The sequence below is a fragment of the Pteropus medius genome, unplaced genomic scaffold (assembly GCF_902729225.1).
Source record: "Pteropus medius unplaced genomic scaffold, Ma_sr-lr_union100, whole genome shotgun sequence".
Classification (NCBI taxonomy): domain Eukaryota; kingdom Metazoa; phylum Chordata; class Mammalia; order Chiroptera; family Pteropodidae; genus Pteropus; species Pteropus medius.
In genome coordinates, this window is record NW_024350921.1 from 188,113 (window position 1) to 203,138 (window position 15,026).

Consider the following 15,026-nt stretch of genomic DNA (forward strand, 5'->3'; position numbering starts at 1 on the left):
GCATTCAAGGAATCTTACCTGGCACAACTTGCTGTTTCCACCTCTCCTCCGGATCCTTCCTGGTTTTCTGGCAGAAGACCCAGAAGCAGCAGACTACATACCGAGTACTACATGTTCAGCATATGCTGCCTCTTTCACATGCTGTTTGCAAACTTTCATAGTTTAAAAAACAAAAACCAAAAAAAGTGTTTCTACATTATTTGTGAACAAATAGCTTTTATGACCATTGTTAAAACGAATATGATTGCTGCCATAAATAATCTTAAGTAAATCTAATTTAGTATACACGTTCTTCATTTATATTCTCTGTTCCCAGCATGTCGACGACTTTTTCTTAGCAAAAATTCTGGTAATATTTGATTCTTTATCATATTTCCATCTTAAACCTATCAATGGAAAACTTTTCCCTTTTAAAGACTGAAGAGTTTTCTATCTCCTGCTAATTTCTTTTTCTGCTATTAAAGACTTGTGTTTCTAGAAATTAAACTATAATTCTTCCAATCTCTTCTATTTATAATTTAGTGTCCAAACTTTTGAATTAAGGAAAGCTATATTTGACAGCCCCTGATTAAGAAATCACAGTTATGTAATTATCAAAAACAACTGACCTTGATCTATCATAGTATTTAAAAGTCAGTTTCATTGGCTGCTGGGAAGAACTGTTAATTAAAGCATTTCTCCCAAGGATGTTTCTTAAAATACAAAGAAGCCAACAACCTACTTGGTATAAAATCAAGGACCTATGTTCCTATTCACAGTGAACCACAGAAGGCTAAATTCAAAGATAATGGCTATTACGGAAACCTACTTTGAGGTTGTGTTTAAATGAGAGCTCAAAGACAAATTTTCTCTTCTGATAGCTCCACAAACTGAATCTGTCCACAGAGTTTATTTACTTCAGTAAAACTGTTTACTTACCAAGTATTTCACTATGAGTGGCTACAATCTAAGTATGGTAAATAGTTTGAAAAAAATAATCTCTAACAACTGTATATCCTAGATACAACTATAAGAATAAATTCTTTAAAATTTTTTTTTCAATAAACATTTATTTTTACCAACAAAATAAAAATATACAGTAACTGGTTTAGAATCAACACAGGACTACAATTTCAAGTTCTAAAAAAGTTAACTCTCAACAGAAAAAGGGAGGGTGGGGGATGTTTACTTAATCACTTTATAAACTTAGTGGTCTCCAGAAAGCTAGCTTTACATTAGCCTGGTCCTTTCACCTACAAGAACAGCAAACCTAAGTAGGAAGGACAGGTGATTAAACAAGCTCAGCGTCATTAAGTTTGCTTTAAAATTAATCGAGAAAATGTTTACTTATTTTGTTACAACAACAATCAAAATTATAAACATTAAATTGCAATTGGAACCATATATTCATCATTTACGAAGAAAAAAAAAATCAGTCTGCCTACTCAATTTCCTTAACAAAGCAACGAAGAACTTAATGCTCGTGTAAAATACAGAATCTTCACATTTTCATGTGTAGAAAAAATGAACAAATTTCCATCCCCATCAAGGTATCATAAGAAATTAATGAAAGGGGAAAATGTAAACCCTAAAGTTATCTAATGCTCTTCTGCTAATTCCAAAGAGAAAACAACAATGAAGACGTGTTCTCAGGTTTCGAAACCTCTCTATATAATACCAAGGTGCAAGAAAGCTGTAGGTTTCTCTCATCTCATTTACAAGAAAAGTCTTTCTTCCAGGGAAAACTGAATTTACACAATTTCACTTCAACCAGTCTAAATTCTGTGTGCTTAGTCTAAAACCATCCTTGAGAGACAGAATCTCATTTATACAGTACCATAGTAGCTAGTCTAGTATTTAGAAACAGCACCCATCCTTTCTTAGGCATGCCGTCCCCAGTTGTCAACTCTGTAATGGTCTGAAACAACGTATTGTTTATCGTAAACATATTTTAGTAGATAAATATATAAAGACTAATCAAAAAGTCTCTTTCAGAATAAAATATTTTAGCTTTTTTTTTATCAAATCGAAACCTGAAAGGTAAAAGAATGTACATTATTTTCAAATATACAAACTATATGCTGAAGTAAAAAAAATAGAATGTCCTTTAATTCAAAGCTCTGTCCGTGCCGCGTCGGAGGGAAGTGCGCTAAGAGACTGGTCCCCCATGCTGAAGGTCGCTCCTGCCTGTTTCTACAACAAAGCAACAAAAGCCAGCGTTAGCCAGTTGGCATATTCTGCACTTCAATTAAACATCGTTGCTCATTTGGAGACTGTATTTCAAGAAATTACAGAAAAATTTAAGTAAAACATATAGGTAAAAATGACAACGCATTGTGTATAGTCAAGAAAAGTATATAAACATCCTTCTCACATACACTATGTTTTCCAGTATTAGTCTAATCAATATTAATCTGATCAGCATGGTGCTATAAAAAAAAGATGCAGTCTGCATTGGTGATGTTAGACTATATTTTCAAAGGTAAGACTAGTAGCTGTGGTGATGATGATAGTGTCACCACCCATGAATACAAGAGCTAGCATTTATTGGGCAATACAGATCAACCCAACGAGGTAAAGACTGCATGCTATCTCCATTTTACAAATGAGGCACAGAGAGGTTAAAGTATCTTAGAAAGGAACTGATATTCTAATCCAGACAGTCTTGATATTACTAAGGAATAAGAAAATAATTTCAGCACAAAAGGTTTCCTATAGTAATAAGATACTTCCTTAAATACAGGAGAACAAAATTCTTTGAACGCACATACATTAGAGCTCAATACAAGGCCAACTGGATAATGGAAGGGACACTGACCAGATAACACATTCTCCAGTGATTTTGTAACCTGGCTTCTTTTTCCACACCTTCATTTCTACCCCCTATTTGAAATTTATTGTCTTAGTTCTAAGAGGGCATTTGAGGAAAGACACTGACAAAATGACATATTAATGCACTACGGGTAACAAGAATGCAGGAAAATCTAGAGGCTGCTTTTGAAAGATGTTTCATCAGGATGAGAGAGTTTCATCTGTCTTTAAGTATCCCAAGAGTGGTCAAGTACTAGAGAAAACAAATTTCAATTTCTTTTTTTTTCTAGAGACTGAAGGCAAAAGCAAAAATTAAATCAGTATGCTGAATGAATACAATTGAATTTCTAAAAATAAGGTGTGTCCAAATGGAAGGCAATGCTGCGTAAGGAAGGATGTGTTTGGGGCAGGGAGACTCCCCCTACCCCACGCGTAGTCCCAGCAGGAGGCCAGAGCCCTGGTTAGGACAATGCCTGCAAAGGACCAACCTCCCAGCTTTCTAATTCCCTGAGTCTAGTCTCTCCTTCTTTCACAATGCTGTCTTTCCTCCTTTGGTACCCACTTAAAACTTAAGCTCTAATATTTCTATCTTTGTCTCATAGATCCTAAACACGTAAAAAATGAGAACTGGATTCAGTTTGAAAATTATAGATTTGGAAAAATATACTTCCTGTTCCAGGATGGCTAATTTAAAAATCAGAAGAATCAAAAATTTGTAAAATAATCTGTACATGAATTCAATTATAATAAAAATTCTGATAGGACTTTCTTTTACTTAAAACATGATTTTAAAATTAATCTTGAAAATGCAGAAAAATCCAGAAATTATTTTAAAAGAATAAAGATAAAGGAATTTGCATTGTTTTACAAATATCAAAACATTATTCACAAATAATTGTTATTTGCTAAACAATATTAGGACAACTGGTTAAATATTTGGGAAAAAATTGGTTAGTTAAATCTCTTAAATTATGTGGATTAAAGATTTAAGTGTAAAAATACAAAACCACAAATATTAGCAAAACAAATTAATATTTTTATAATCCTGAAATGAGAAAGGTTTTCCTAAGTTAGCATGCTATCAAAGGCAAAATCATGGAAGAATGAGAAGTTGAACTAAATAAAAATTTTAAATTTCTAGCTAAGCAAAATACATCAGCAAGTCAAAGATACAGAAATCAGGATGGGGTGTGTGTATAATACAATATAAAGTCCAAAGTGCTCTCAGAATCAGTATAAAAAAAGGATGAAATGGGCAACTCAAAAAGAACAAACGACCAATAAATATGAAAAAAGGTAATCTCAACAGTTATGAAAAAAAAAAAATGCAATTCACCAAGCATCCTGGGATTCTCCAAACTCTGAAGTGCCCAAATTGGACTAGACACTTGTTTTAAAAAATGGGTTTAAAAAAATTAAAGCAAATATTAATAAGAAAAAAAAAATTATCATAGGTTCTTCAAAAAACTTCCCAAAGGGATCATTGCTTTGCTCTTTATGCGTATTCTGTAAACTATAATTCAGGTCGGGAAGGCTGTGATAGAATGATAGAAGACAATTAGACAAGTGGTAAACAAATATGAATAATGATTTAGAAGTGTCACTGATAATAAAAGTCCATCAACAGGGTTTAGTTTAAAGAAATAACCACAGTAAATCCAAAATGTAATACTATGTAGCTATACAAAATCATGTATCTATTGATACAGGAAGAACTTCATACACTGAGAAATAAGTGACCTAATAGCACATAAAATGACATTCTCTCCATCCTTAAACAGAAAAAAGCTAAAAAGATATTTATTGAAATGTTAAAATGGTATTTCCAGGTGTAAGATTATGGTTTTCATTTTTGTTTTTTTTCTACATGTTATGTATTTATTTTCTTTCAACAACTGATAACATGAGTTCGTTTTATAATCTGCAGGCTACTTACCTAGTAAGGCTGTGTTTTCACCTGAATCTTCCTTAAACCTGGTACCGCACTGTGCTACGGGTTCATTAGTGGAGGACAATGGTGAGTTGCTCCCGTCACTTCTGTCATCTTCTTGGACAGCAATACTCAAATCTGCAGCCACAACACTCCCAGAGGCCAATTCTGGAACAGGCATCTCCTGCCCGTCCTCAAGCTCTCCCTTGAGTTAGAACAAAAGAAACTGTCTAAGTAATACAATCAAAGCTTATCTATCATCTTTTGCTCATAATTCATATAAAATGTTTACTTTTATACCCAGAATATGGCAAAAAGTATACTGATGTCTTCATCTGACATCAGAAAATGAATTACTTCTGAACAAGCAGCTTTCTAAGACCTAAACATTTTTTATTTTAAAAACTATTTTTCCCCTTGATAAAAGCAATGCCACCTTTTAAACTATTTGTTGACAGAAGTGGAGCTTTGTTCCAAACACCATCCCACCTTCCTGAACAGAGGCTGGAACTCAGCCTGGCTGTCTTGTCTGCTGACCACTTCCAGCCTTAGCCATGAGTTCTAATCACTGCCTCCAACGCTGTCCTTTCTCAAAGCGAGGCAGGCACTAGGGTTTCAGAGATGAATGAGGTTTCTAAACAACCCAAGGCTTCAGATTGGATTCTGGTTCACTTAAAAACATCAGCTCATCAGCTGTCAGTTTGCCTCTACTGCCCCCTCTCACACTTGCTGCTTTAAAGAGGAAAAAACTAAAAGTAAGGGCCAAGACTCTTTGACCATTACTACATTAGGTCTCAAAATTTGTGGGCTATCCAGAAACCTTGTTTGGTTAATGCCAGAGTCAAAGCTGTGTGAGGTTAGATGAACCCACTGGTAACACGACCTTCAAAACAAGGGGTCTGGGAAGCTTGACAGACTGAGACCGTCGCCTTTGCTTCAAGTGAGAACACTGCACAGGCATGACTCCTGTCCTCTGGGCTAAGGGCACTGCTGGTCAGCTGTTCCCACGGCAGCTCCAGCCATGTCCTAGTACCCTTATCTCCCCAATAGCACATGGCATGCTGCTGCCTTCTTGTCAGTAACCAAACAGTATCAGAACGTGACTCCTGGCACACCCAGCAACAAATCCTGGTGAGCTGACGTAACATTCACATTCGCTCAGCCCACCCTAATCAGTTGACCCAAGCAGTTTACATAAATACCTGCCAAAATTAACTACCTGCCAGTCTCAAACCTCACATGGTCACACCCCTGTGGATACATTCTCAATCTATAACATACTCATCTGTGAGGCAAACCCTTTAACATCTAGCTAGCATGCCCCTCTAAAAACCACTCCCTGTCTCATCCCATGTCCACTCAGCAGAGTACATCTTTCCTCTGTTCTCATAGCCTCTCTCACCGTGCTACGTTTGGGCAGACACTCTGGTCCCCACCAGTCCAGACAGTGAAATCCCCAGGGGTCTGAGAGTAGAAGGACTGTGTCTTATTCATCTGTCTCCCCAGAGCCAAGTTCAGAGCCAGCACCAGGGACAGCATTCCTCTGATAAGTGCTTGCCAAATGAAAACAACATGTGACAAACAGCACATCAAAGTGGTTAGAGCTGCAAAGGAAAGGACCACCTTTGCTATCTCTGTGAAGGGGTGCTGGTGGCTCTCCCACTGAGGCCATTTTCTTGGCAATGAAAACTAGTTTTAGTCACTAAATGAGTGTGTGTCATAACTATAAAATCCAACAAAGAAGGAGCCAATGGATCTAAAGAAAATAGTATATTTGTCAAAAGATTTTTAAAAATTAAAGGCAAGACAGGCCAATTACTTAACTTGATTTAAAGTTACTACAGGTTTCTGTTCTTCAAAAAAGAAATTAAGCTTTCTGGGGAGATATATTCTAGCATTCTGAAATTAACATGCTAAGAAAGCAACCCGACCTTAAGTAAAATGAAGAATCCCTTAAGAAGTACAAATTGGTAATTACGAAATAGTCATGGGGATGAAAAGTATGGCTCAGGAAATATAGTCACTAATATTGTAATAACTATGTATAGTGCCAGGTGGGTCCTAGACTTATCAGGGGGTTTACTTTATAAGTTATAAAATGTCTAACACCTGAAACCAATATTAAATGTCAACTATAATTGGAAAAAATTTTAAATTTTTTTAATTAAATGAAGAATCTTGATTTTAATATATGAAATATACATGTAGATCAAAGTGTCTCAATGCTAATCAGTGCAATTCTTTTTATGCAAATTTTCAGAAATGCAAAGCAAATTTAAAGTTCATGACTAATGAAGAAAAACTTAAAATGAGCTTCAGAGTATATCTAAGAGAAAGGGGAAGAAGGAAAACTTGGCCAAGAAGATATCTGTTAAGCTGCCTGGATTCTGCTGTTTAAATGCTGTCCCAGAGAGCTGCATCCGCTTGTCTGGAGCAGAGTAGAAGAGCCCAGTCCATAAGAAGGCATGTTACAAGCTAAACGAAGCCATCATTATTAAAAACTAATAAGTGAATATTAGAAATTTTAGAGGAAAGACAATCTAGATATCAAAGCAAATGAGTTTTCAGTAAGGCAGTTCTCGAATGCTGACCTCCCCGCTTTCTGTGTACCTATGGTGAGGGCATTCCAGAACTCACACTTAAAAAATACAATTCACAGGAAACCACAGCAGTTATTAATTAGAGCTGTGGTCTTGAAACCACCTCAGCAGATATGCTAAGCTAGAGGGTGGGAACACTAAGATCTGCAGCCCTCACGGCCATTATGGCTTTAAGTTGCATAAAATGATCATAAAAAAACCTCTCTGCAGTTTCTAACTCTATAATACTACCAAAAACTCTAGCAAGAAGAAAAGTATATTTTATATTTACATTAGGTCTTTCAAAGATCTTTATTCCAAAACTATTTACTATTTAATCAAGAATATTTTGAGACATTAATAGATTATATGAAGACTCTAAAACAATAAAAAATATAACAATCTAGGAGAAAATCTATTTTCATCCCTCTATGTCCCCCTTTATGGGTAAGGTAGTATTTAAGAGCTTGGACCCTGGAATTAAGCAAACTTGTGTCTGAAAGCCAAATCCCCTCTAACTAGCTGTGACCTTGGGTGAGCAATTTAGCATCTCTTACATGGGAGTTTCTCATCAGTGACAGGGACAGCAGTACTTACCTCACAGAGAGCTGTGAGAAGCAAACGTCGTGATGCTCATACGGCACTCAGCACATGGCTGGCTACTACTCTGTGCTCTCTCTCACTTTGCCCTCCTGTTTGTTTTCTGAACAAGGCCCTATGACCATCTGAGTATCAAACTGATGGAGTAAATTCAATGCAGGATAAATTTCCCCAGCACTACTTAATTCTAAAACCCAGGAATTGGGAGAACTGGTATCAGGAATTGTTGGCTTAGGCTTCCTCATATATATTGAAGATGTACACCTTGAGTCAGAAATGTCTGAGGCTCCTTCCATTTCAAACATTTTATAATTCCTCTTTATAGGAGACTGACTAGCACATATATGTTCTGCAAAGCATTGTACCAAAATATAGTGCTCCGAGTAATTAAAAACTGAAGAAACATCTAGCATATTATTCTACAATCACAAATTTAGTTCATTAATTTTTTGGAATTTCTAAAGAATTCATTTTTAATAAAGAGGAAAATTTCTTCAGGAACCACAAGGATGTCAGAACTATTTAGCCCGTCCCTCTTGCCTCTGGTCAGTAATGAAATTTTATCTCTCAGGAAGAACGGGGGCAGACTGAATGAATATAAACAAAAATGTAACAAACCCAATATCCCAGGGCTTTGATGACATCAAGTTTACACATTGGACACGTGCGGTGATCCAAAAGCCATGGGTCAATGCATATTCTATGAAAAATATGCCTAAAAAAATTAAGTATGTGTTAATGTTTTAAAATAAATGTTTATATCTTATAAAGGAAATAACACATTCTATCAACTTATCTTTTCATTACAAATTAAATAACGTCAAATCAACATTCTAGTTCTATTCACTTACCCTAAATACTTATCTATTCTATTTTCTACATTAGACTCTTAAAGAGTAATTTCCCCTTTGTTCCACAAAAATAGCGAGTTTTATTTTCGCCTCATGCTAGGTTGTATTTTTATGTGCTTTTGACACTCTTTTGGGAACAAATTGGCACAAGTAAACCAACGGTAAACTAATAGGAATAAAGTAATATTAAACTGATAGCATCTTATACAAGTCCATCAAATGGCTCAAATGGAAATACAGCAAAACATTAACAAATCATCTTTGGGTTGCAGGCTTAAAAAAACATTTATATTCTGTCTTATGTATTTTTGTATACTCTAAATTTTTCTATAATGAACATCTATCCCTTTCAGAATCAAAAAAAAGAAAAATCATTTATGTATTTTCTTCTTTTAATGATTTGTCTAATTGGCTCTTATGTGACAAAACTGAGGAGCTAAGAGTTCGGGTATTGGAGCCAGGCAGATAGGGCTCAAATACCAGCTGTATGACTTGATGCTGTGACTCTGGACTAGTCCTTGACCTCTGCACCGACACCACAGGCTGTTCTGAGGAGCAAATGTATAATGTGCTGGGCACAGGAAATACTCAGTAGTTTATCACACAAAAATCTGCCAGAACAGTTAAAAATAACAGTACTTAAGTAACACAATACAGCCTAGTCCAGCTTCTCTTTTGACCTTTGCATTTTCAAACTGAAAGTAACTCACCAAAGGAATTATTTTATAAAAACATAAAAGAAATATGTTAGCATTACTGGAGAATTTGTTCAATAAAGCACAGGAGAAAAAGGGTGGGGAGCCAAAATCCCTAAGAAGGAGGCCAGAAAATGTGCACATGTCCCATATCTGCTCATGAAGGTCAAATACAAAACCCAAGTGAAATACAAAAATCAGGATATCTCTGATGCCAGGAATTTAGCCTCGAGTTGCCTCTTTTTTGCAGCATCCTAAACATTAAGTCAGAAAGATTTGCACCCTAAACCAGCCTAGAGTAAAAATTCTTTTCTATTTTAATAATTTCCTATAGGACATAATCGACCTATACTGACCCCAAGTCATTCATTAAGTACTCATCACACCAATGCCCTCTAAATACCTGTAGATTTAAGTTATATTTTTATTCGGGAAACTTTAATTTTGTTATTCTGATATTTATTCATTTCCTTCACAATTATTGAGAATGTAACCTACTATAAAGTACTTACACATATATTAAAGTACTTAGCAAACATCAAGCAAATATAATTATATATTTACTCGGAACTTGCTTCTACTTGGTGCGAAGTGTAATTAAAACTGATCGGACTTAAACATATTATAATTTTTGTACAGCCTACTGCTAACAAAGCAATTTTTAAAGTTATCGAATTCTCCATTAAAAAGGAAACGTAACTTCCTGCTGCTGGGAAAAAAAAAATCCTCTAACATACCTAGAGTAAGAGGAGGAATATTTATTTTACACAATCCCCAAAAGAACCTAAACCCAGGGAGCAAATAACAGCAAACCACTGCCTTCCCTGACCTACTTTCTGCCACCCTTTCTGGCCCTCTCACAATGCCTTCACCTGTCATGTTTCAGTTTCCTTGCTCCTTACACAGCACTCTTTTTAAAAAGCCAATCCATGACAAAGATATATAATGGATCTCAATAGTCAATTACAGTTTCCTAAGCTAAGCAATTTATTTTTTTTAGGCGAGGCAACCCTTGGTTGACCTCACAGATTGCAAGGACCTTGTCACCTTACAATCCCTCATTTTTTAGGCCTACAGCATCTGGTCTTCCTAGGTGGTCTCCCATTCAAGTACTAACCTGGCCCGACCTTGCTTAGCTTCTGAGATCAGACAGGATCAGGCTTGTTCAGGATAGCATGGCCATAGACACAAAGCAATTTTAAAGCAGTATATAAATACAGGGGCCTTGAAGGCTGGAAATGTCTTTTCTAAAGGATGAGATCAACATGAGGTCATCACGATAGCAAGACTTTCATGTCATAAAGACATGAAAACCCTATTACTGGAAATCTGAAAGCTGTCAAGTAATGAGGTAACGAGAACATACTTGCATGGCAGAATTCTGATAACATCCTTTACTTTAAAATTTTCAATACACACTGCACAATTTTCAGCTTCAACATCGATTCCCTGTAAAAAGAAGAGGAAAGAGTTTACTTATCTGGGTGTATAGTATATCCTTGTTAAAACAATGATGAATTCTAGTCTACAATGGTACAATCTGAAAATAAAGTCACAATTTTTACTCAGTAGTTACTTTTTACCACTATCAAGAATATTTAAAGAACCTGGCTGAAAATTTTTAAAAATTTCATTGTCTAATCAGACATGAAAACTGTTTATATACAAGGCTAGTGTTCATGTTTTAAGGGCTTTAGAAATGCAAATGCCTGCTTTACTATGATAAGTTATTTTTCAAATATAAAACTTATAGAGAGAATGAATGTCCAATAAGCTGCTTGTTTCCTGGAATTACCAAAAACAAAATCTAGAGCACGTTCATGAGAACTGGCTGAAGAACAGGTTACAACTTGCAAATGAGAAGATGCAAATGGCTAAGCATCTGAAAATATTCACCTTCTTATGACAAAAATTACAAATTAAGTTACAGATTTTCACCTATCAAATTAACAAAGGTAAAAAGAAACAAAAATTATAGGGAAGGAAGCAGTCTTGGGACAAAATTTCCACTTCTGAGAACCTATGGTTTATAGACCTTTTTGGGTGGCAACTCCCACTTTCTTGCATACCCCCTAGATCTATCTACCTGACCACATCCCATCAACCAAAGCAGGCAGGGCCAGAGCGGTCAGCTGACCAAGACAGGCCAATGAAATTCTCATTCTCAGGATTCTACAGGTGGCTACAACTCTAGCAAGATAATTTTATGGAACTTGGCTATACCATATGTACATAATTATTAAAAAAATATATTTAGCCATGTGCTTGACTTGTTAACAAGCCAGCAATCAAGAATGATTTTATAGACTGTTATCAAAGATTATATTAAATGAACTTGATAACACTTAAAATTATATTGTAACTAAAGTAAATATCACTCATTTATCATATGCCATGCAAGAGTGATAAAATAACTTTTAAAGTCCCTGGTAGTTTGCAAGCTTATATATTACTGTGAATGTATAAGAAGAAAAATTAGAATACTAGTTTCTAGAACTGGACAAGATGAAGATGTAAGAAAAATAACACTTTTCTGTACAAGTTTAAAATATAAAATCATCAGAAAATCCATGTTTATACTTCATAGACCATTTATGAATCCTCTTTTTTAAGCCATTAATTTGATAGCTTTTAAAAAAGTCTGTGCAAGCAGATTTTCAAAAATGTTCTGTATAGGAAGAGAATAGTATCAATTTATGTATATTCTGAAAGACTCAATTCAGTATATTATACATATGAATCTACGAATTCTTACATTTAAGAACTGTGATTTGCTGATAATGGAGAGTAGAAGACCCATTCAAGAGGAACAGAAAACTACATGCTTGTTAAGTCACTGGCTATGCAGAATGCATGCAGTTCGTCACAGGAATTCACTGGAGATTCTCTTTCCCCCTGGATCTTTGATTTGTAAATTGGATGCGAACCTTAACCCATAAGATGGGAAACTTTTTAAAAACTTTTGGTGCATGTGCATGGAAAGACACCTTGTACAAACTATTAAAACTCAACTGTTACTACAATGCATTAGGGAAAGGATGGCAACCAACAATACAATTCCAGGAGTATCTTAATATTAAAGCTATCACATAAACCATTAATATCAGATTCCAAAGTTTTCAAATCAAAGGTTTATAAATTAATGTGTTTAGTAGATGAGAGGAAGTGATATCTACCATAAGTGCAGTTTTGTTTTTTTTTTTGAAGGGAGACTAGAAGACAGAATACAGTGTGGTTCAAAAAAAGTGAGATAAAATGAATTATCAAAATCACTGAACCAAACTATAGCTATGTCAACACAGTTGTCATAGTTCGTGGCGAGATGCACTATTAAAAGAATAAACACTACTGTGTTAGCTACTCCTCTCATTTTAAGGAATCTACCCTCTAATGCTTGAGGGCCTCCCGCCATCATGAACAACACGTTATCTATCCATACCAGGAATTTCATGACCAATAGGCTACTTCAATGGAAACAAATGATCATCAACATCCTTCATCCTGGAAAGGCAACAGTACTTAAGACAGAAATTTGGGAAAAATTAGCCAAAAATGTACAAGATCACACCAGATGTCATCTTCATATTTGGATTCTGAACCCATTTCGGTGGTGGCCAACCAGTTGTGGCATGATTTATAATTCCTTGGATTATGCAAAGAGAAATGAACCCAAACATAGACTTGTAGGACATGGCCTGTATGAGAAGAGGAAGACCTCAAGAAAACAGCGAAAGGAACGGAAGAACAGAATGAAGAAAGTTAGGGGGACTACAAAGGCCAGTGTTGGTAGTGGGAAAAAGTGAGGTGGAAAATGGGCAACAGAAGAAATAAAGATTCGTTCAGTGACATCCGTGGTGATCAGATTTTTCATCAGAGGATTAATAAACTGAGAACTCTAAAAAAAATGTTTCTTTTGTAAAAAAAAAAAAAAGTATCTTTAAAAACATCTTTTCTCTCCTCCACAAATCCCAATATCTTCTCTCTATTAATTAAGGGCCTCAGAAGAAAAGGACATGTTTCAGATTCAACAGAGAAGAATTTAAATTTTCAAGGGTCTGTGGTGGAGACCTTAAGTTCTTTATCTTCTTTTATGTCATCGGGTCTGACCAACAGGTAGAACTTTCTTCGATAACAGACATATCAGCCTAGTCCAGGATGGTAGGAACCAGCCAAACTGGCTATTTGAGCATTTGAACGTAGCTAGTGTGAAGGAGGAACCGAATTTTAAGTTGGTTTTTTTTTTTATGATTTTTAATAATATTATATTACCTTTACCATTTTAAAATTATTTTTCATTTAGCAAACGTCTTATCACGCCCAGTTGTGCGTAATATGTAGATGTACAATGAAGACATGAAGAGCATTTGTTATTTCCTGTTCTGCCTATAACACATTTCGCCATCTTCATCGTGCCTAATCAAGTTAACCCTCCCCCGCTCCATCCTTGACTTACTAGCCCTTCTCCCAGTACTTGACTCAGTTGATTGCTCCCTCCTCCTTAAACCTGTTTTTTTTTGTTTTTGTTTTTTTAAGTTTCAAGTATACAGTACATTGGTTAGGCATTTATATCGTTTATAAAACAATCCCAATTGCTCTTTCTCTCTTCTGGCTCTCCATCTAGCCATTAAATTAATACTAACTGCATTCACTATGCAGTGCTCCCCATCCTATGACTATCAACTACTAATTTGTCATTTTTAACCCTTCATCCCTTTCTCCCAGTCCCCATTCCCCTTCCCCTTCACCAGATTTTCCTCTATATCTGTGTTTTTTGATTATAGTTTATTTTTGTTCCTTAGATTCCTCATGTAAATGAAATCACATGGTATTTATCTTTCTCTGACTTATTTCACTCAGCATAACAACATCTAGGTCCATCACACCGCTGAAAATGGTAGGATTTCATTTTAATGGCAGAGTAATATTCCATTGCATATATGAATTTTAAGTTTAGCTGTATGTAAATTAATTTAAATTCAATTACCCATATGTAAATTCAAAAAGCACAAGTCTGAAAGGCTCGTCGCATACTGCTGACAAGCCTGCTTTAAAGTAAACACATATAAAGTTAGTACTAACTCCAACAAGCCAAAACTCCACATGTTCAATACTGTGAATTTAGCGAATTGGAAAACATTACTAAGACACACAGACATACAGTCTAATCTAAACCAAACTAAAACAAACAAAAAAACCCATAAAAGTGGTACCTTTTCTCCATGCTTTATAGTATGAAGTGGAAGCTGGCCAATAACTTTCTTGGTTTCTTTTCTATGGCTCTTAGATAGGAAAAAAATATATATCATAATTGAAAATTTTATGTTAAATCATTATTTTTAAAAAATCATATAAGGACGCTGATAGGAAAAATTAATTTAAAAAGCAAAGTTAAATGATTACAATGGAAATAACTTTAAAAATTACTATATAAGTCTTAATGTATAAAACAGCCAGATATAATTTTAAGAGCTGCTTGATCAAGAATACTCATTTTCAATTTCATGTCTGAAAGAGAACCCAATTCCAATTCTTATGTTTAAATACGGGCAAGAAAGTAGTAAGCCAAGGATGGGGCCACAAC

At 35.2% G+C, this 15,026-nt stretch overlaps 1 protein-coding gene and 1 pseudogene across 3 annotated transcripts in view; both read right to left on the reverse strand.

Moving 5' to 3' along the window:
• RNF149 (ring finger protein 149) overlaps window positions 1-15,026 on the reverse strand; it is a 45,573-nt gene that overhangs the window by 20,328 nt on the left and 10,219 nt on the right. For 2 of the 3 annotated variants that reach the window (XM_039840090.1, XM_039840089.1), the window contains exons 3-7: window positions 14,656-14,724; window positions 10,812-10,894; window positions 8,518-8,614; window positions 4,727-4,925; window positions 19-2,172 (exon numbers count right to left, since the gene is read on the reverse strand). In XM_039840090.1, the coding sequence (XP_039696024.1) occupies window positions 2,129-2,172; window positions 4,727-4,925; window positions 8,518-8,614; window positions 10,812-10,894; window positions 14,656-14,724 (492 nt within the window). In that variant the 3' untranslated portion in view covers window positions 19-2,128. The remainder of the gene's footprint in view (window positions 1-18; window positions 2,173-4,726; window positions 4,926-8,517; window positions 8,615-10,811; window positions 10,895-14,655; window positions 14,725-15,026) is intronic. The other variant, XM_039840092.1, reaches the window with a different exon arrangement.
• LOC120584484 (uncharacterized) lies at window positions 10,514-10,632 on the reverse strand (annotated as a pseudogene).